The 22,141-nt window shown below is 45.2% G+C and overlaps 1 protein-coding gene and 1 pseudogene across 3 annotated transcripts; one reads left to right on the forward strand and one right to left on the reverse strand.

Moving 5' to 3' along the window:
• Positions 1–883: 883 nt before the first annotated feature.
• Positions 884–8,947, forward strand: LOC129860071 (transmembrane protease serine 3-like; annotated as a pseudogene).
• A 456-nt stretch (positions 8,948–9,403) lies between these two features.
• Positions 9,404–21,712, reverse strand: LOC129859530 (homeobox protein PKNOX1-like). Of its 3 annotated transcripts, none has more exons than XM_055929393.1 (11): positions 21,624–21,712; positions 20,609–20,719; positions 17,389–17,522; positions 16,996–17,167; positions 16,314–16,487; positions 15,988–16,135; positions 11,820–11,917; positions 11,565–11,699; positions 10,503–10,579; positions 10,239–10,411; positions 9,404–9,896 (listed from the first exon to the last, which is right to left on the reverse strand). In XM_055929393.1, exons 2-11 carry the CDS (start codon positions 20,657–20,659, stop codon positions 9,724–9,726), a joined length of 1,335 nt encoding a protein of 444 aa, XP_055785368.1. In that variant the 5' UTR covers positions 20,660–20,719; positions 21,624–21,712; the 3' UTR covers positions 9,404–9,723. The 3 variants fall into 3 exon arrangements, with proteins under 3 accessions (XP_055785368.1, XP_055785369.1, XP_055785367.1); XM_055929394.1 differs by lacking the exon at positions 21,624–21,712 and adding an exon at positions 20,802–21,612 and having other exon boundaries at positions 16,018–16,135; XM_055929392.1 differs by lacking the exon at positions 21,624–21,712 and adding an exon at positions 20,802–21,612.
• Positions 21,713–22,141: the final 429 nt, after the last annotated feature.

Raw genomic sequence — 22,141 nt, forward strand, 5'->3', positions numbered from 1 at the left:
ACAAGACACAGGAAGCAGAGAAAAGGGGTCCAACACTAAAGGGTTCTCCAGTAACCTCACTAGCTAATGACCTGTGATGTAATGGATCTCATCGTCCCTCCACTCCTTGATGACACAGTACTGCTATTGGTGGCGTTAGATCACTAGAGGCTCTGCTCGCTACACAATTACTAGCGTACAGTATTTTATTTTAGTCATACACTTAGACTCCGATAAGTACGCATCAAAGATCTTGATCTCCATCTCTGTTAGCCTGTACACGTGAGTGACCACATCATATGGAACAGCCAGTAAGTAGGCTTATGACCTTTCACCTTATAACCCCAGACCCCCCATCGCCCTCCTTAATTCCCCCAACACCTGTAGCAGCATAGTGACCTGAGTGTCTTCCCTGAAAACTCCACTGTAACCTTATGCTATCAGGTTCTCCATTGGTGTTGGTCGGTCAATTGGTCAGTCACTCAGCTAGGCAGTAGCATTATATCCTGGATGTTTGTCAGTGCAGTCCTTACTCTCCCATCGCAGCGGTGGTCATCTTACTACCATGGGGCCACGATGATTAGCTGGGTGAGGAGATTTGCCCATGCCTAATAGTGACAAGACTGCTGCTGATGGATCAGCCGAAGAGAGGAAGGTGTGTAGCCAGACTGAACTCCCGAGGTCTGCGTGTTTTAACATCAAAGCTGTTCAGATGAACGAACAACTGACAAGGAAGACTCATCTTCATCGCTTTTTCTTTCTATCTCTTTCTCATTTTCCCTTGTTCTCTCTCCCCTCTCTCTCACGCCATCCATCTTCTCTCTCGCGCGCCCTCCCTCCATTTCTCTCTGTCTCTCTATTTGTCTCTCGTACACACTCCATACATGTGTCTGGGGCAGAGGGAATGGACCGGGCCCGTATTGAGGTTGAGTCTGTGAGTAACGAGGACCTGCCAATCGTCGAGATCCCCACCACCTTCAATGTCAGCTCCCTCAGCAGCCAGACCAGCGGACCATGTACCCACCGCTCCGCCCCAGGAGCCCCCTGCCCCCATCCCAAAGAGGGCCTGCTCACCCCACCCAGCTACCTCCCTTCCATGCGCTTCATCAAGGTCCGGCCCTTCATGCACGGTATGGAAGCCCCAGAGGACACAATGACTCCTTCATCTATGCATCAAGTTTTTCGTGGACTGGACACAGAGTCAGGAAAACCCCCTTGCCCTATCTATGAGTGCCTTATATGTTGTGATGGGGCTAACCGTGGCTCTTAATGGTTTATGGCCTTGCTAGTGCCAGTGTTGCACTGTCCTCCATTGTTTAGATTTTCTCTCATGGTTCATTTCTGGTGCTTCAGATAGAGACTAAGACCCTATGCAACCAGCTCCTGGCACACTGGCTGCTGCTGGTGATTGTTGCATGTGGTCTACTGGCCCTGAGTCTAGCCCTAGGCATTGGGCTTGGAGGTAAGGGAACACTGTTTGTGGCCTTGTTATTACATAGTCATTATCATCCATATTATTGGAAAAAGATAACCTGTCTATAGCAGTTATATCAACCCATGTGTCGTTGAATTGAAATCAAGGACACATGTGCACTTGACACTATATGGCAGTATTATAAAGTGTTGTCTATCTATTAGAACAGGCAATGTTGTGTGTTAGAATATAGTATCAAGTACAAGGATTAGGATATACGGTGTCTGAGTGGCTCATAGTTGTAACGGTTTTCCTCGTCCTCCTCTGACGAGGAGTAAGAAATGTCGGACCAATGCGCAGCGTGGTATGTGTCCATAATATATTTTAATGAAACAAACGAACACAGAAACGAAAAAAAAACGATACGTGAAATACAAACCGAAACAGTTCCGTGTGGGACAAACACTGACACGGAAAAACACCACACACGAAACCCAGGTGGAATAAGGCTACCTAAGTATGATTCTCAATCAGAGACAACTATCGACACCTGCCTCTGATTGAGAATCATACCAGGCCAAACCAAAAAACAAACATAGAAAACAAACATAGATAACCCACCCAACTCACACCCTGACCACACTAAAACAAAGAAATAACAAAAGAACTAAGGTCAGAACGTAACAGTACCCCCCCCCCCCCCACCTCCCAAGGTGCAGACTCCGGCCGCAAAACCTGAACCTATAGGGGAGGGTCTGGGTGGGCATATGTCCTCGGTGGCGGCTCTGGCGCGGGACGTGGACCCCACTCCACCATAGTCTTAGTCCGCTTCAGTAGCGTCTTTAGAGCGGCGACCCTCGCCGCCGACCTAGGACTGGCAACCCTACTAAAGGGCCCCACTGGACTGAGGAGCGCCTCTGGACTGAGGGGCAGCTCCGGACTGAGGGGCAGCTCCGGACTGAGGGGCAGCTCCGGACTGAGGGGCAGCTCAGGACTGAGGGGCAGCTCCGGACTGAGATGCAGCTCCGGACTGAAGGGCGGGGCGGGGCTGGCAGCTCAGGACAGACGGGCGGCTCTGGCAGCTCAGGACAGACGGACGGCTCTGGCAGCTCTGGACAGACGGACAGCTCAGGCGGCGCTGGACAGGAGGGAGAACCTGTAGTACGGAGACGGAGAGACAGCCTGGTGCGGGGGGCTGCCACCGGAGGGCTGGTGCGTGGAGGTGGCACCGGATAGACCGGACCGTGAAGGCGCACTACAGGTCTCGAGCACCGAGCCTGCCCAACCCCACCTGGCTGAATGCTCCCCGTAGCCAAGCCAGTGCGGCGAGGTGGAATAGGCCGCACTGGGCTGTGCTGGCGAACCGGGGACACCATGCGTAGGGCTGGTGCCATGTACCCCGGCCTGACTGGCGACAAACACTGACTGGGACAAACACTGACACGGAAAATAACCACCCATGAAACCCAGGTGGAAAAAGGCTACCTAAGTATGATTCTCAATCAGAGACAACTAACGACACCTGCCTCTGATTGAGAATCATACCAGGCCAAACGAAAAGAAAAAAAACATAGAAAAACAAACATAGATAACCACCCCAACTCACGCCCTGACCACACTAAAACAAAGAAATAACAAAAGAACTAAGGTCAGCACGTGACAATAGTGATACTGTAATAGTATTGTTCTGTGCTGTGTTACTGTGATTGTAAGAGGAGACGTGTGTCATATGTGTAACAGGAGACAGGGTGCAGTAAGTTACTCTTGAGGTCTGAATGACACGGCAAGTTGTGTGTGTAACCAGGGGTGGAACATGGCATTACATATCATTGTGACATGTGCTTTTCACATAGAATCATAGGATTTTACTACGACTTCTTCCCAATTCCACCGCTGTGTGTAACAATGTGTGTGTGTATATGTGTGTACATGCGTGTGTCATCCTTGTTTCCAAAGTGGGAGTCAGTTGCATGGGGAAGTTCCACTGTAGCACATCCACTGTGCATATTGCCGGATCTGCGCAGTGTGATGGCGTCAGCGGCTGCGCAGATGGGTTAGGACGAACTGCAATATGTGGTGAGATGTACACTTCTCTCCCACATGCATACACGACTAAAAACGCTCTCCCACTCTAACCCTGATAAAGGGCTTGGAATTCCCTCACACCATTCATCCACATCATTCACTGTGTAACCTTGTCCTCAAACTAGGTCAGAGACGGCGAGACGATTCACTGAGTAACCTGTACACACACTAATGACACACAGTATCTCAGTTGGAAACATCATATAGAAAGTCACTGACATGTCTGTCTGCCTTTCTGTCTGTCTGTCTGTCTGTCTGTCTGTCTGTCTGTCTGTCTGTCTGTCCCTCAGTGCGTCTGAGTGGGAGGAGCTCTGTGCTGCAGATCAACAGTAGGGGTGTATGGAGGACCGTGTGCTCCGTCCAACTGGGATCACACGCTGGGTTATTCTGCCTGCAAACAGCTGGAATACTCCAGGTACACAGTTGGGAATTGAAATTAATTGAATTAGTTCTCTGTGACAGGCGTAAAAAGATAAGTGAAGGGTCAGAGGTTCACTGGGGCTGGCATGGTGGATGACTAGGGTGAGGGTAAGTGGAGCAATGTCAAGAGATACAGAGAATACAGATCATTCCACCATAGAGACCATTCTCCCACAGGGCCTGAGGAGAAAGAGCCTATTACATCGACATGACTCATGCAGTTTGTGATTAAACTCTCTCCCTCATTGTAATACTCTCACATTTACTCAGCATTCAGAGGGAGGGCTTTCTAATGGGCGTCTGTATCCAAAGGTTCCATTAACTGCATTGCTAATCCCATTCAAATCAGCCTGGCATTAAATGAAGTGAAAAATCACCCGCACAAACAACCAGCGCTCTAAGTAGGTCAAGATTTTCAGTTATACCATCTTATTCCAGTCATTGTGCTAACGCTAGTTAGCATTGGCTCACAAAACTACCTCTAACTTCCTTTAAACTGAACACAGAGACATAACAATGGTACCCACAAGTTCATCTGAGTCTGGGGAAGTATAAAGATGTAGTGCCAAAATCCCGAAGTATCCCTTTAAGATCTTCCTAGTTTAATATTAGGAGTATGTTTGGATGAATAATTAATGACTTTTATAAAATACAAATAAAGTTGGCTCAGCCACATGAAATCAAAGACAAACATTCAAAATGATTGTGGATAAAATACAATAATGTCAACAGATTTATTTCCATTGTGGTCCAAGTATATTAGGATCCTGTGTCCACTTTTATAAATGGATTGTAAATGAATGGGTAGTACTGTCAATGGATTTAGTTACAGAATGTCAGGTTAATACCCTCTGAACATCCCAAACATCTCATATGCAGCCAATGAAAATTCACACTATTTGCCACAATAAACTGTACATGTCTGTGTGGTTCCTTCTTGTTCGCTCAACTACGTCAGTGCTAGATCTCTGCCTCTCTCCTCTGTCGAGTCGGCCTTCCAGGCTAACCTGGTATCAGTCAACCTGAGTCAACCAGATCGCCAGCAGACTGTCAAGATCCACAACGCCACCTTCCTCAGGTGAACCATTTGGCCATCACTTTCTGACAGAGAATAAAACAGTTACCAGTCTGCCAGTCTTTTGTTAAAGTTCTAATGTACAGCTGCAGCAGCAAGTTCTTCTTCTAGCGTCTGCCCTTACAACCAAAGACCTTTTTACAAGCACTATTGAGTTAAGTATGCAAATTCTTGATTCTGCCATCAACCTACAGTATGCCACCACAAGGACTACATACAATGCGGATGTAAAGCTGTCAACATGGTTGAATGTCTCCCCTTTCCTGCTATAGGAACTGAAGCCTTTTGAACTAACTGTCTGGAGGTATCCTCCCCCCAAAGTGGCACATGATACGGTATTTGTCAGGTGAAACAACGGAAGGCGCCAAGATATTAGGCTAATTCTGCGTTTCCCTCAGAAACGCATGTTACTCGGCGGCACGAGCTGAAGAACTTTTCAGAAGCACGTGTTGATTGTCTATGTCTTGGCAGCAGGACAACAGGCGGCGCAGCAGTGTCCGTTGCTCTAGTTCACAAGTCAAGTTGTGATCTCATGTTTCACTTCAGTCCATGCCATGTTTCTCAATGACATATGGGCCCCGACTGGGTTTGTACATGGTACAAATGAGAGCATACCTCAAACTTCCCCGTTGGTGTTATACAGAGAAGAACCTCATTTGAACCAGTTTACTGTGTCATTTCATTTTCTGAAGTTATTTCCAGCATGTTATATATAATTGGTTCTGTGCTCAGGTCCACAGACTGTCTGTGTGTATGTTGGCAGTAAGTATAAGCCTTCCTTCTCTGTTTTCCCAGTAAGACCCAGTGCAGCTCTGAGAGTGTGACCGTACTCAAGTGCCTAGGTGAGTGAAAGAGTGACAGTGCAGTTAGGAAGTGTGTGTGTGTGTGTGTGTGTGTGCGTTGTGAGTGTATACCAGCAACATTATCATATCAATGTTTTTCCCCTGGCTGCCCCCTGCAGATTGTGGCTCCAGGCCCATGTTCCAGTCTCGTATTGTGGGAGGGAACATCTCCGAACCAGGCCAGTACCTGGCATGCCAGCCTGCACTACCAGAACCAACACCTCTGTGGGGGCTCCATCATCACACCACGCCGGATAGTGACAGCAGCACACTGTGTCTACTGGTGAGCCTCTCTCACAAACACAGGTGGACATGTGCGCATGCACGTACGTACGCACGCAAACATTTATACCGTACTGACCGTACATGAACACAGCATAACTTCTAAAAGTGATATGATTTTTCCTTGGTTGACTGTCCATCCCTTCTCAAGGTTTGCAACAAACCCCACGCTGTGGGCAGTGCATGTGGGATTGACAGATCAGCCGGTCAATGGGGTGCTGTCTCGCTCTTTGGAGAAGATGATCTACCATGCCAACTAACCAACCCAAGGGCTTAAACTACGACATCGCTCTATTGAAGCTTACAGAGCCTCTTACTTTTAATGGTGCCACTATCTACAATGAGCCCCAAAAGTATTGGGACTGTGACATTTTTGTTGGTGTTTTGGCTCTGTACTCCAACACTTTTGATTTGAAAGGATACAATGAGTATGAACTTAAAGTGCAGGCTGTCAGGTTTAATTTTAGGGTATTTTCATCCATATCGGGTGAACCATTAAAACATGACAGCACCGTACATATGGGACAAAAAATATTGGGACAAATTCCCTTATATGTGTATTAAAGTAGTAAAAAGTGAAGTATTTGGTCCCATATTCACAGCACGCAATGAGTACATCACGCTTGTGACTACACATTTGTTGGATACATTTACTGTTTGTTTTTGTTTGTGTTTCAGATAATTTTGTGCCCAATAGAAATGAATGGTAAATAATGTGTTTTGTCATTTTGCAGTTGCTTTGATTGTAAATAAGAACATAATATGTTTATAAACACTTCTACATTAATAAATCTTCTTATGGATCGGTGTCCCGTCGACGGGACAGTTGTTGCTCAATATGCATAATGTGACAAAAACGTCGTTTTAATTTGGACGCTACGATGATTTTTGCACACACAGACTTTTTCAATTGTATTATTGACTGTTTGTTTGCTTATTCCGTGTGTAACTCTGTGTTGTTGTTTGTGTCGCACTGCTTCGCTTTATCTTTGCTAGGTCGCAGTTGTAAATGAGAACTTGTTCTCAACTAGCCTACCTGGTTAAATAAAGGTGAAAAAAATACAAATTGAAATCATTAAAAAAATATATTACGGATAATCCTTAATAAATCTAGAATATTGATGAGAGGAAAAGTTACCGATGCACAAAGATCATTTTTTTCTAAACGGTTCAGCCGATATGGATGAAAAAACCCTCATATTAAAGCTGACAGTCTGCACTTTAACCTCATAGTCATTATATCATGGAGTACCGAGGCAAAACAACTAAAATGTGTCACTTCCCAATTCTGCCTGTCTGTCTGTATTACTGCCTGATAGTGATTTAGGGCTTTATTCAATATTCAATCTGTATCGCTGAAGCATTACAGATTGAGCGATAGAAATACAAAGGTCATTTCTGATTGAGCTGACATACAGTATGCAAGGTTTACCGTGAGCGCAGTCTCCGCCAACGCAGGAACATTGCCTTTACATTTCAACTGGACTTTAGTGCTGAACTTCTGCGATACGGATTGAATAGAGCCCGTCGAGTAACTGCTCTTATTCACCTCAAATCTGAAGGAGCACGGCAGGTTCATTGGATAAGTCTTTTCCTCCAGTTCTGGTTGAGCCTATCTGCCTGCCGAACTATGGGGAGAGATTTGAGGAGGGGAAGATATGCTGGATCTCTGGGTGGGGTGCCACAGTGGACGGAGGTGAATGGGCTCAAATTCAACACCTGAATAGATGCGCAAGCACGCACCACATGCGCGCATTCATGCATGCCCACACACTGTGATACACCTTTCCTGCCTTTCCTCTGTGTGTGTGTGTGTGTGTGTGTGTGTGTCTTCCCAGGGGAGACCAGTGTGTCCATGCATTCTGCCCAGGTCTCTGTGCTCTCCAGCAGGGACTGCAGTGGACCAGGATGCCATCTCCCCTTGGATGGTCTGTGCAGGCTACCTAGAGGGGGGCAAAGACTCTTGCCAGGTATCTTTCAGAAGTGTACCTCAGAGTTCCATGCACCATTTGTCTAGGACAAAGTGCAGACAAAAAGCACACAGCGAAGACAAACGGTTAAAAGCAGTGGGTGGCCACTGTGTGTTTGCAATCACGAAACAGTGGTGATTCAGCAAGTAGAATTATCCGAAAATGTACAGAAAATTATGACTGATTTCCCGTTCAAAGGCGCTAGGACCGTCACCCGCTGCTTTTAACCGTTCGTTAGCACAGTGTGTTTTGTGTTTAAAAGCTCACCTATTTGGAGTAAAATGCACCGCCGCTAATCCTGGTGTGTTTGGTGCCCAGGGGGATAGTGGAGGCCCTCTGGCCTGTGAGGACTCATCATTGTGGAAGTTGGCGGGGGCCACTAGCTGGGGCTATGGCTGTGCTGAGAGGAACAATCCTGCCGTGTACACTCTCATCCCCCACACTCTGACCTGGATCCACCAGCAGATGGAGGTGAATTCTACTGTTGATACTGTATACTGGTGCACTCATGAACCCTACTGGTGGCAGACAGTACTGAAAAAGTGTTACGGCTGCTATGCAAAGGAGAGAGATACATGGTTTAAATGGACAGTTCACCCCAAAATCATAGTTTGTCAGATGTTTTCAGACATCCAAATTAATTTAGGCCTGGATTTACTAAGAGTTTTCACCAGCTGCAGAATGAACTGTTCCTTTAAGAGTGAAGAAGTCTTAAAGTTTGAGACAGCCAGTGAAGTCAATCAGTGGGAAACCTTTTTTAGTTTATTAGTCAGCGATGAATGATTGATATATACAAATCTGTTAGTCTATTTAACATCCAAATGACATACTCCCATTCTATGATATCTTCCCCCAGAAAGAAGAGGCACTGAGCCCTTGATCCCCAAAGGATACAGTAGCTGACATAGAGTACTTTACTCAGACACTATTTGTTTGTTCTTAAGCACCACAGTGAATGGACACAATCCGAGGCTGAGCAATAGCTCTATTTTAAAGTCAGAAAAACAAGATGGAGGGAAACGGTGAACGATAAATGGAAGACTGGGGAGATGAACTAGGGCCAGGATTCAATTCGGACTGCGGAAGATCCGCGTTGTAGCAAGGTTGACATTCAAAGGTGATTTCCGATTGAGCAGACATCTGCAGCGTTTACTTTGAATGCGATCACCACGACTGCGGTAACATCGCCTGTAAGTGGTGCATAGCCAAAAAGGGTGATCAGATTGAATCGTCTTTGCACAACTATCAATACATCCTCCAACACAACCTTGTTCCTCGGTTCGATATCCTCCCCTAAATACTGCGTCTACACTCAAACAAAAAACAAAGATGGAAATCTTTCTTGAACATTTTATTATTAGAGAAATCCAACAGACCTTGAAAAGCAGGTCAGCCATATTGGACATTCAATGTTCATACATAAATATTCTTTAAAAAAGAACTAAAAATAAAAACACTAAGCAAAAAAGCCAAATTAAAATAAACAGCCTTCATTCCAAACATTTTACATATAAAAATAGCATATTTTTTCTCTGTTTCTAGTAGGACCTTAAAGGCCTAGTGTGGGTTAGTCTTGGACACTGATGAGTGTTGAGTAATATTGTCAAACACAGGCATGCATGAGGGTGCGAAATCACATCCCGCTGTAGTGGTATGTCACTCCAATCCGGCCATGTCACCCCCCTCCTCTTCTTCCTCCTCCTCCTCACTCTCGCCCTCCTCCTCCTCACTGTGTCCTCCCATCATCACCTGCTGCATGGCCAGTGTTGCACCGTCTGAGGTCAGCGTCTGCAGCTCGTCTACACTCATGCCCATCGTCACCATGGTAACTAAGGGCACAGGGGAAAAAGATCAAACTTCAGCCACACCCACTAACCAGTACGTAATTGGACAGTGTATAGTCAATCAGAGTTGACCGGGGTTATTGTGGTAATGCAGACGGCTGGTATGTTAAGGACAAGATCAAGTCATATCAAGGTGTGAAAGCCACAGCATGACATTCCTCTCAGCCTGTAATGGGGATTTTTTTAACTGGGGATTTATTATTTATTTTTTAAGTCATGTCTGCAACTCTGACATGTTCCTACTGTGATTTCTCACTTTAACAAATCACAACAGGAGCATATCAGACTTGCAGACTTTTCATAATATTCGTTTTTCTGGGCATTTACCGTCATCGTCCATGGCCACCTCTTGCCCTACACCGGCCGAGGCAATGTTGTTGGCCATGGGCCAGAAACGCTGGGTGGGCCGGCTCTGGGGAGTCCTCTTCCTGCTCTTGGGCGTGTCCGACGCACTGCTGTCCATCATGGGCTGGAGGATCCGCCTCCTAGCATTAATGAACCTGGAGAGGGAGAGACGAACAGGGGCTAAGCCAATCATCCAAGGCCACAATTCTACGCTTGGGTTTAAGTGTGTGAGAAAGAATGACTCACCAGTTGTTGACCTGCAGCAGGGTCAGGTTGGTCTGTATGGCGAGCTGTTTCTTCTCGTCCTCTGTGGGATATGGATGCTGAGTCGAGAGCGATGCAAAGAGACAAGGGTAAAGAACACAAACAATAATTTACAGCAAATTATTGTTTGTGTTTAGCTCCCTATTAAGCCCAGTAGGTACTGGGAGAGACTGTGGATGGATGATGTAAGACTAAAGGTCAATTTGTATTGGAACAGCAAAGGAAGTTGATTAAGTAAATTCGCTTCTATGTTCTACTAGTCGGATACCTTTTTATCCAATTTCTCTGTTACTTGACCTGCTATCATGCAACGTTTGTGGGCACAACGGGGAGCATTAATCACACCGGTATAAAATGGTAGTTTGCCATGTGGGGAGAAAATCTGAGTTATCGGGAGGTTTGGCTTTCGTCCCAAACCCGGATGCATTTAGATTCAACTTTAGGATGTACAGAGGCTTGAGGGCCAGAATTGGCAACTCAGGAGCAAGCGGAGAGAAACAAGCTGTAGGGAAGACGCTTCATCTCACAAAGGGCTAGGATTTTCTAACATCCGGCTGTTAGTTAACCGTCTCTTACATACGCACACACACCCGCACAGGCACACATGCCCACGTGCGCACGCAGGCACACACAAACACACACTGACACCCACACGCGCACAAACACACACAGGGAACAAAGGATCTCTGTGAGCTACCAGTCTGGTTAGCTTCGCCAGTGGGCCTGTGGGCTGTCCACTGATTAACCTCTGATTAGCATTTAGCCAGCCGACCATGGGCCAGTCATATGAGGGCCTAACACATCCGTCTCTGTCAACGCAGCCGCTCCGAGCCATCATGGGACGCGCCATCGTGACGGGGGCCATCATTCTCTCTCAAATGCATGCACGTGCACACTCACATGCACGCAAGCATGCACAGACACCCTTGGAATAACCTAGCAAAGATTTACTCTGGGTTACAATACATTTAGTTATAGTTGAAGTTCTTCTAATCTTCGGAGCAGTTGGTACGAGGTGCAAGGTATTCAGGTGTTTTCACTCACCCCTATGTGCTGGAAGAGCCAGGTGCGCATGATGTTGGTGGCTGATTTGGGCAGGACGCCCCTCTTGTTGCTCTTGGATGAGCTGTCCTCCTGGGTGAAAAAACTGCTCAGGTCCTGATTGAGTTGCAACTGGAGCTGTACACACACACACACACACCACACACCACACACAGTCAATTCACAGAACAGCCTGTAGTTTGTGTGACTGTGACCGTACGTCTGTCTGTCTGTGTGTGTGTGTGGCGTATTCCTCACATGTGTGTTGTTGATGCGTATTGTCTGGGGTGAGATAGCTTGTCCAACCACTTGTCCCTGAGGAGTGACTACTGTGATGGGCTGGTAGACTGTACCACCTGCTCAAACACACACACAAATAAACAAGTTATGACATGTCTTTGGTAACAGCTTGATCCAAGGACCCTCAGCACCTCACTATCATTTTTTCATTTCACCTTTGTTTAACCAGGTAGGCCAGTTGAGAACAAGTTCTCATTTACAACTGCCACCGGGCCAAGATAAAACAAAGTAGTGAGACAAAAACAACAACACAGAGTTACACATGGGATAAACAAACGTACAGCCAATAACACAATAGAACATCTGTATACAGTGTGTGCAAATGAAGTAAGGAGGTAAGGCAATAAATAGGTCATAGTGGCAAAGTCATAAAAATTTAGCAATTAACACTGGAGTGATAGATGTGCAGATGAGGATGTGCAAGTATAAATACTGGTGTGCAAAAGAGCCGAAAAAAAAAACAAAAAACAAATATGGGGATGAGGTAGGGAGTTGGTTGGATGGGCTATTTACAGATGGGCTGTGTACAGCTGCAGTGATCGGTAAGCTGCTCTGACAGCCGATGCTTGAAGTTAGTGAGGGAGATATAAGTCTCAAACTTCAGTGATTTTTGCAATTCGTTCCAGTCATTGGCAGCAGAGAACTGGAAGGAAATGCGGCCAAAGGAGGTGTTGGCTTTGGGGATGACCAGTGAAATATACCTGCTGGAGCGCGTGCCACGTGTGGGTGTTGCTATGGTGACCAGTGAGCTGAGATAAGGCGGAGCTTTACCAAGCAAAGATTTATAGATGACCTGGAGCCAGTGGGTTTGGCGACAAATATGTAGCGTGGACCAGCAAATGAGAGCATACAGGTCACAATGGTGGGTAGTATATGGGGCTTTAGTGACAAAACGGATAGCACTGTGATAGACTGCATCCAATTTGATGGGTTGAGTGTTGGAGGCTATTTTGTAAATGACATCGCCGAAGTCAAGGATCGGTAGGATAGTCAGTTTTACGAAGGTATGTTTGGCAGCATTAATGAAGGAGGCTTTGTTGCGAAATAGGAAGACGATTCTAGATTGAATTTTGGATTGGAGATGCTTAATGTGAGTCTGGAAGGAGAGTTTACAGTCGAACCAGACACCTAGGTATTTATATTGGTACACATATTCTAAGTCAGAACCGTCCAGAGTAGTGATGCTAGGCGGGCGGGCGGGTGCGGGTGCGGGCAGCGATCGGTTGAAGGGCATGAATTTAGTTTTACTAGCGTTTAAGAGTAGTTGGAGGCCACGGAAAAAGTGTTGTATGGCATTGAAGCTCGTTTGGAAGTTTGTTAACACAGTGTCCAAAGAAGGGCCAGATGTAAAATTTGATTTGATTTATACAGAATGGAGTCGTATGCGTAGAGGTGGATCAAAGAATCACCCGCAGCAAGAGCGACATCATTGATATATACAGAGAAAAGAGTCGGCCCGAGAATTGAACCCTGTAGCACCCCCATAGAGACCGCCAGAGGTCCGGACAACAGGCCCTCCGATTTGACACACTGAACTCTATCTGAGAAGTAGTTAGTGAACCAGGCGAGGCAGTCATTAGTGAAACCATGGCTGTTGAGTCTGCCGATAAGAATACGGTGATTGACAGAGTCGAAAGCCTTGGTCAGGTCGATGAAGACGGCTGCACAGTACTGTTTTTTATCGATGGTAGTTATGATATCGTTTAGGACCTTGAGCGTGGCTGAGGTGCACCCGTGACCAGCTCGGAAACCGGATTACATAGCGGAGAAGGTACGGTGGGATACGAGATGGTCGATGATCTGTTTGTTCACTTGGCTTTCGAAGACTTTAGAAAGGCAGGGCAGGATGGATATAGGTCTGTAACAGTTTGGGTCTAGAGTGCCTCCCCCTTTGAAGAGGGGGATGACCGCGGCCGCTTTCCAATCTTTAGGAATCTCAGACGATATGAAAGAGAGGTTGAACAGACTAGTAATAGGGGTTGCGACAATGGTGGCAGATAATTTTAGGAAGAGAGGGTCCAGATTGTCTAGCCCAGCTGATTTGGAGGGATCCAGATTCTGCAGCTCTTTCAGGACATCAGCTGTCTGGATTTGGGTCAAGGAGAAGTAGGGGGGGAGGGCTTGGGCCAGTAGCTGCGGGGGGTGCAGAGCTGTTGGCCGGAGTTGGGGTAGCCAGGTGGAAAGCGTGGCCAGCCGTAGAGAAATGCTTATTGAAATTCTCGATTATCATGGATTTAATCGGTGGTGACAGTGTTTCCTAGCCTCAGTGCAGTGGGCAGCTGAGAGGAGGTGCTCTTATTCTCCATGGACTTTACAATGTTCCAAAACTTTTTGGAGTTAGTGCTGCAGGATGCAAATTTCTGTTTGAAAAAGCTAGACTTTGCTTTTCTAACTGACTGTGTATATTGGTTCCTGACTTCCCTGAAAAGTTGCATATCGCGGGGACTATTCAAAGCGAGTGCAGTGCGCCACAGGATGTTTTTGTGCTGGTCAAGGGCAGTCAAGTCTGGAGTGAACCAATTGCTATATCTGTTCTTAGTTCTACATTTTTTGAAAGGGGCATGCTTATTTATGATGGTGAGGAAGGCACTTTTGAAGAACAACCAGGCATCCTCTACTGACGGAATTAGGTCAATATCATTCCAGGATACCCGGGCCAGGTTGATTAGAAAGGCCTGCTCGTAGAAGTGTTTTAGGGAGCGTTTGACAGTGATAAGGGGTGGTCATTTGACCGTGGACCCATAACGAACGCAGGCAATGAGGCAGTGATTGCTGAGGTCATGGTTGAAAACAGCAGAGGTGTATTTAGAGGGCAAGTTGGTCAGGATCTATGAGGGTGCCCATGTTTACGGATTTGGGGTTGTACCTGGTAGGTTCCATGATAATTTGTGTGAGATTGAGGGCATCTAGTTTAGATTGTAGGACGGCCGGGGTGTTAAGCATATCCCAGTTTGGGTCACCTAACAGTACGAACTCTGAAGATAAATGGGGGTAATCAATTCACATATGGTTTCCAGGGCACAGCTGGGAGCTGAGGGGGGTCTATAACAAGCGGCAACAGTGAGAGACTTATTTCTGGAGAAATAAGTAGTAGCTCGAATTGTTTGGGCATAGACCTTGATAATAGGACAGAACTCTGCAGGCCAACTCTGCACCCTTTAGCAGTTCTAATTTGACGTAAAATGTTGTAATTGGGGATGGAAATTTCAGAATTTTTGGTGGCCATCCTAAACCAGGGTTGGCGGAGTGTGCTAAAGCAGTAAAAAAGCAAACTTAGGGAGGAGGCTTCTGATAACATGCATGAACCCAAGGCTTTTCCAGTTACAGAAGTCAACAAATGAGAGCGCCTGGGGACACACAGGGTCTGGGTTAACCTATACATCACCAGAGGAACAGAGGAGGAGTATGATAAGGGTACGGCTCAAGGCTATAAGAACTGGTCTTCTAGTGCATTCGGAACAGAGAGTAAAAAGAGCAGACTTCTGGGCGTGGTAGGATAGATTCAGGGCATAATGCACAGACAAGGGTATGGTAGGGTGCGAGTACAGTGGAGGTAAACCTAGGCATTGAGTGACGATGAGAGAGGCTGCATCTCTGGAAGCGCCAGTTAAACTAGGTGCGGTCTCCGCATGTGTGGGGGGTGGGGCAAGGGAGCTAACCGAGGCATGTAGAGCGGGACTACGAGCTCCGTAGTAAAACAAAACAATGAGAGCTACCCTAAACAACAGTATACAAGGCATATTGACATTAGAGGGAGGTATAAAGCAATCGCAGGTGTTGATTGGGAGGGCTAAGACAACAACGGGTAAACAGCTAAGACAACAACAATGGGTAAATGGCGATGAATGGGCAGAGAGGGTCAGTTAGCTACACACAGGGCCTGAGTTCGAGGCTGGGGCCGACAGATAAACAAAATGAAGTACCGTGTTATAATCTACTTTGAAATTAACTCTGAAAAGAGGCAACATTCACGGATTCAAGGAAACTGACTAAAACACGGAGGGACTACCTGAACCTGATAACTAAGAAAATAATGTTTTGCTACGGTGTGCCATCATTAATATGACCCAGTATTGCTAATAGCTGTCTTAACCGGGACACAGTAAGGCCGGAGAGGAGAGGGTACCTGTAGAGGTGGTATGCCACGGAGACATACCTGCTAACACTTGGCCAGCAGAATTGACTGTTGTCAGGGTAACGTTGCCCTGCTGCAGGGTTGAGGCTGACATCACAATGCCTTGAGGGCTGAGGGTTCCTGTCAGTGGGCTGGAGGTCTGTGGGTGAAACACACACAGAATTAGCCTAACTGCATTCACATTAAATTTGTGTTCATCTTGTATAATTTATACCTATAATGTGTGAATTGTACTATTATGTGCTTATCATTTAATCCCAATACAATTACAAATAATATATGAAGGGAAAATGTGTGTGTATAACCTGTGTGTGTACCTGTATCTGGACAGGGGAACAGGGGCTGTCAGTTTCTCCTCCACTAAGCAGGGTCTCACTGTTCATCTTGGTGCGCAGGCAGGCGATGTAGCGGCTACAGAAGTCCTTACACAAGTCGCTCACTTTCTCCAGCTCCAGGAGGTGGATACGCAGCACCTGGATGGCCTTCACCATCTGGGGTCAGAGGTCAGGGGTCAAAGGTCAGGTCATTAGCAGGACATTAGTAGGCATGCTGCCAACCCAGAACTCGAACCCTGACCCTAGCCAAGGGTTAAGCTTAACCATTACCAATTAGGTCATTCAACACCAGTTTGCTGATCAGTCATGTCTCTTCAGTTCTTCCCAATAAAGACGTCTTTTTGATAAAACATTTACTATCACACATACACTATTTCAATTGCTCGATGTAAAGAGATGCAATTCAAGAGTGGTTTGTTGAAGGGCACAACAGCGGTGGAACTTCATTATATTATCTTTTAACATCAAAGACAGACAATGAGGTGTAAGAGCTGGGTCATGTTCATTAGGTACCAAAAGGAAGAAAACTGACTAAAATAGGAAAGGACCAACTGGACATATCCAATAAGAAACAACTATTTTTGTTTTTCATTGCAGAACATTTTCAAATGTTTCCAGTTGCATGCCCAAATGAACAGGACCCTGGTAGTGCAGAGTTCCTCACCAGGTTGTCCACGTCTGGGTCGTCACAGAAGAAGCCCTTGCCCTCTTTCTTCTGGCTACGGACAAAGTTCTCAATGTCCACATTGAAGCTGGCAGAGCTGACGCAGTCCGAGCTCTGAGTCGACTGTTCACACTTCTCAAAGAGTAGGGCCAGCAGAGGGAACAGGGGGTGCCTACGATGCACAGGCGAGTGCAAAGGATTAACGCTACAGTAGGCGCAGTTAATGAAAGTACACAAACACACAGTCATGCACCGACGCTCGCACATCCACACAAGTTCACAGTCATAAACAGGACAAGGGAAGGATATTGAAGGAGGGGAAAAAAAGTGAGGAACAGAGGGAAAGAGCTGTAATGAGGAGGACGGAGTGGAGGAGTACCATGACTCGCCTACCTGTAGATGGCCTGCTTGTCTGTGTCCATGGGCGTCTGGGGCTGCATGGCAGAGGGACTGCCTGCTCCCCCTTCACTCAGACTCTGCTCTGGATCCCCCTCCACATCCGCTCCCACGCGCATCTGCACCAAGACCTTTACCCAGGAAAGAGACAAAGACGGTAAAAAGAAGATTGGGAAACAAGGCAGAGAAAATAGGAGAGCGGAGGAGAAGGGAGGGGATAGGAGAGTGAAATCCAGTAAAGTTAGTCGGTGGTTGGTGAATGACTCCCCTCAGGGTGGTAGTGGGGTGAGGAGTACACACACCAGCCCCAGGGAGAGGAGGAAGAGACTGGTCTGTCTCTTTCCACTCATAACACTGTCTCAATTCAGCAGCTTACAGAGACCGCATTAGCCATTTATCATTCACATTGAACCCTCATGAATACACTTTCTAACTTCTACACTCAGTTATAAGTTACTCATGATCCATTCTAGTCCTTCCCTGTTCCAACAGTTTCTTCCATTTGGTTTCTAGTGAACACGACCCCCTCCTGCAGTGCCTCAGGTCAGGCTCACTCCAACAGTGACACATTTTTCACTAGATCTGACATACATTGTTTTTTTAAAGTGGTCCTCTGTAGCGCAGTTGTTAGAGCATAGTGCTTGCAACAGCTGGATAGTGGGGTTCATTAATAGGACCACCCATACGTAAAAAATGTAATCAAGTGATTTTATACTGAACAAAAATATAAAATGCAACAATTTCAAAGATTTTACTGAGTTACAGTTTATATAAGGAAATAAGTCAATTGAAATAAATTCCTTAGGCCCTAATCTATGATTTTCACATGGCTGGGAATACAGATATGCATCTGTTGGTCACAGATACCTTTTAAAAAAAGGTAGGGGAGTGGATCAGAAAACCAGTCTATATCTGGTGTGACCATCTCCTTTCATCAGCTGTCTGGTCTCAGATGATCCCACAGGTGAATAAGCTGGATGTGGAGGTCCTGAGCTGGGGTGGTTACACGTGGTCTGCGGTTGTGAGACGTACTGCCAAAATTACGTTGGAAGCGGCTTATGGTAGAGAAATTAACATTCAATTCTCTAGCAACAGCTCTGGTGGACAATCCTGTAGTCAGCATGCCAATTGCACACTCCCTCAAAACTTGAGACAGCCGTGGCATTGTGTTGTGTAACAAAACTGCACATTTAGAGTGGCTTTTTATTGTACCCAGCACAAGGTGCACCTGTGTAATGATCATGCTGTTTAATCAGCTTCTTGATATGCCACAACTGTCAGGTGGATGGATTATCTTGGCAAAAGAGAAATGCTCACTAACAGGGATGTAAACAAATGAGTGCACACAATGAGAGAAATAAGCTTTTTGTGCATATGGAAAATGTCTGGGATCTTTCATTTCAGCTCATGAAACCAACACTTTATATTTTTGTTCAGTATAGATAAAAGTGTATGCTAAATAGCATATATTATATTAAAATTACATGCATGATGATGAATATTGCCTCTCTCCTACATGCACACTGTAGACGTGTGGCTGTTACAGCATTACATTTTTTACCCCCCACTCACGATCTCTGGATATGGATGGTCCTTGCCCTTGTGATTGCACGTGATGGCGCAACAATGACTGATTGAAAGGCAATGTGTTAAAATACACTTGGGTGTATTTTAGAGGAATAATAGACCTTTAAAGTGTGTAATATTCATTTCCACAGAAGCTCATTGTATTTGGGAATTCAGGACAGTAACACCCTTCTTCAGACAGTTATTAATTTACTAGTGAAATTGTGGTCACAAGTTTGGGGTATATACACAAAGTTGAAGTCAGAAGTTTATATACACCTTAGCCAAATACATTTAAACTCAGTTTTTCACAATTCCTGACATTTAATCCTAATAAAAATTCCCTGTTTTAGGTCAAATAGGATCACCACTTTATTTGAAGAATGTGAAATGTCAGAATAACAGTAGAGAATGTTATTTATTTCAGCTTTTATTTCTTTCATCACATTCCCAGTGGGTCAGAAGTTTGCATACACTCAATTAGTATTTGGTAGCATTGCCTTTAAATTGTTTAACTTAGATCAAACGTTTCAGGTAGCCTTCCACAAGCTTCCCACAATAAGTTGGGTGAATTTTGGCCCATTCCTCCTGACAGAGCTGGTATAACTGAGTCAGGTTTGTAGGCCTCCTTGCTCGCACACACTTTTTCAGTTCTGCCCACAAATGTTCTATAGGAGTGAGGTCAGGGCTTTGTGATGGCCACTCCAATACCTTGACTTTGTTGTCCTTAAGCCATTTTGCCACCACTTCGGAAGTATGCTTGGGGTCATTGTCCATTTGGAAGACGCATTTGGAACCAAGCTTTAACTTCCTGACTGATGTCTTGAGATGTTGCTTCAATATATCCACCTTTCAGGTTGTCGATATAGGACTCGTTTTACTGTGGATATAGATACTTTTGTACCTGTTTCCTCCAGCATCTTCACAAGGTCCTTTGCTGTTGTTCTGGGATTGATTTGCACTTTTCACACCAAAGTACGCTCATCTCTAGGAGACAGAACGCGTCTCCTGAGCAGTATGGCGGCTGCGTGGTCCCATGGTGTTTATACTTGCGTACTATTGTTTGTAATGATGAACGTGGTACCTTCAGGCGTTTGGAAATTGCTCCCAAGGATGAACCAGACTTGTGGAGGTCTACAATTTTTTTTCTGATATCTTGGCTGATTTCTTTTGATCTTCCCATGATGTCAAGCAAAGAGGTACTGGGTTTGAAGGTAGGCCTTGAAATATATCCACAGGTACACCTCCAATTGACTCAAATTATGTCAATTAACCTAACAGAAGCTTCTAAAGCCATGACATCATTTTATGCAATTTTCCAAGCTTTGACAGTCAATTTAGTGTATGTAAACTTCTGACCCACTGGAATTGTGATACAGTGAATTATAAGTGAAATAATCTGTCTGTAAACAATTGTTGGAAAAACTACTTGTGTCATGCACAAAGTAGCTGTCCTAACCGATTTGCCAAAAGTATAGTTTGTTAACAAGAAATTTGTGGAGTGGTTGAAAAACGAGTTTTAATGACTCCAACCTAAGTGTATGTACACTTCCGACTTCAACTGTATATCACACAGCTCATTCATTGGAATATGGCCAGCCACTTTGAACATATGTTCAAACTTCACTCCTCCTCCTCATCAATCTCTTACCTCATCCACCTCCGGGTACTCATCTAGAGATGCCGAATGGGCTTCCATCATGGTCGCTGCCAATGATGCCAATACTCGGGCATTCCAGTCCAAGACCTGTGCCTACCAGACCTACAGAGACACATGCATCAGACATGGGGTTTAAATTAGGTTTTTGTTGTTGTCATAGATATAACCATTGCATGATACATACATAGCCAATAAAGAACGTAGAGTCAGCACAGGGTCTTGCATTCTGGGGTATGAGGATTCCTGTTTTTTGGAGAGTAAATCCTTGGTCACTGTATGCGTGTATCAGAATGGAATGCAGACAGTGCAGTGATCAATTCACGCGCGCGCAGCGTGGAAGGTATGTTGTACAGTCAGTAGCCCTAACTTCCGGGCACATATTTTGATTTAATAATTCAACGCAGCAGTTGTTCATCTACAGTTCGTAATGTTCACCAAGCATCATCCTGAACTGTGACACTAGGCCCATGAATCTCTCCTTAGCAAGCCGTATTCATGTGCAAAAAATAAATAAGGGAATAAATAAAATGTTTTTCTAATAACAAACAGACGTGCATACAATTTCGTGTCAATTTGATTACCGATTTATCCTACCCTCGCTGTATAAATATCGTATAGCGGCTCGGGCTACATGTATCAGATAATATGGGTGCTTTCAAATGTTGAACAAATAAAACTGTCAACAGCACACATCCCATCGACGTTGCGGTCATCGATAGGTATCTCTCCTAATAACATTCGAATGTCCAGTAGTCTGTAGATTAGTCAACACACGCTTGGCCTTCTCATTCACCCTTTCCAATGCGCCTTTTCCAAATAAGCGGACATCTTTTTTTCTCTCGCCACAACAGCTTGCCTTTATGTGTGATCAGTCTTTAGGCTCGCTGTACATTCTGCAAAGTACACATTGGCTCATTCCATTGCGAGCCATTGCATTCGAGCATGTAGCGTCGATTGTTAGATTGATGGGCGACGAAAAAAAAGAGGAATTTGAGTGACAGTTTACCTTAGTGCCAATCTTCGTCACAGTGACAAGGGGCTGCTGCAATCCGGGCCCGCAGTTTTCGTGTGTCGTCACTACGTATAGCCTCGCTGACTATTTTTTCTCATTAATATTCAACATGTGGGAGGAGAAGCAATTCTGAACATGCCTTGTCCCGCCCCTAGAGGCCGATACCCTGCCCCTTATGCTTAAATTATGATTAGGAATAAAAAGACATTTATATTACATCAAATGTATACACATTTAAAATTGTATATAATGGACTAGGCCTACAAACTACAAAAACATTCATATTTGAAAAGTTATCCCTAATAATTGACATCATGCATTTTATATTTCTGATGCAATGACTACTTTGTAAACAAAGAAGTGAATGAGACTACCCATACTAAAACATATAATTTATTAAAAATGGTTATTGGTCAGATTTAACAGACAAAAGAGAGTGACAGAGTGAAGATCATTTTGAGGACCAATCATCTAACTTGGGCTTTGAAAGAGAAATAAAAGTGACACAGTAC

The sequence above is a fragment of the Salvelinus fontinalis genome, chromosome 7 (genome assembly GCF_029448725.1).
Source record: "Salvelinus fontinalis isolate EN_2023a chromosome 7, ASM2944872v1, whole genome shotgun sequence".
Taxonomy (NCBI): domain Eukaryota; kingdom Metazoa; phylum Chordata; class Actinopteri; order Salmoniformes; family Salmonidae; genus Salvelinus; species Salvelinus fontinalis.

Excerpts from the sequence above, each read along its gene's own strand:
- LOC129859530 (XM_055929393.1), bottom strand. The coding sequence starts at position 20,659 with ATGATGGAAGCCCATTCGGCATCTCTAGATGAGTACCCGGAGGTGGAT. Across the intron at positions 17,523-20,608 it reads AGTACCCGGAGGTGGATGAG|GTCTTGGTGCAGATGCGCGT; the intron begins GTAAGAGATTGA and ends TCCTGGGTAAAG. Across the intron at positions 10,580-11,564 it reads GGCTCTTCCAGCACATAGGG|CATCCATATCCCACAGAGGA; the intron begins GTGAGTGAAAAC and ends CTCTCGACTCAG.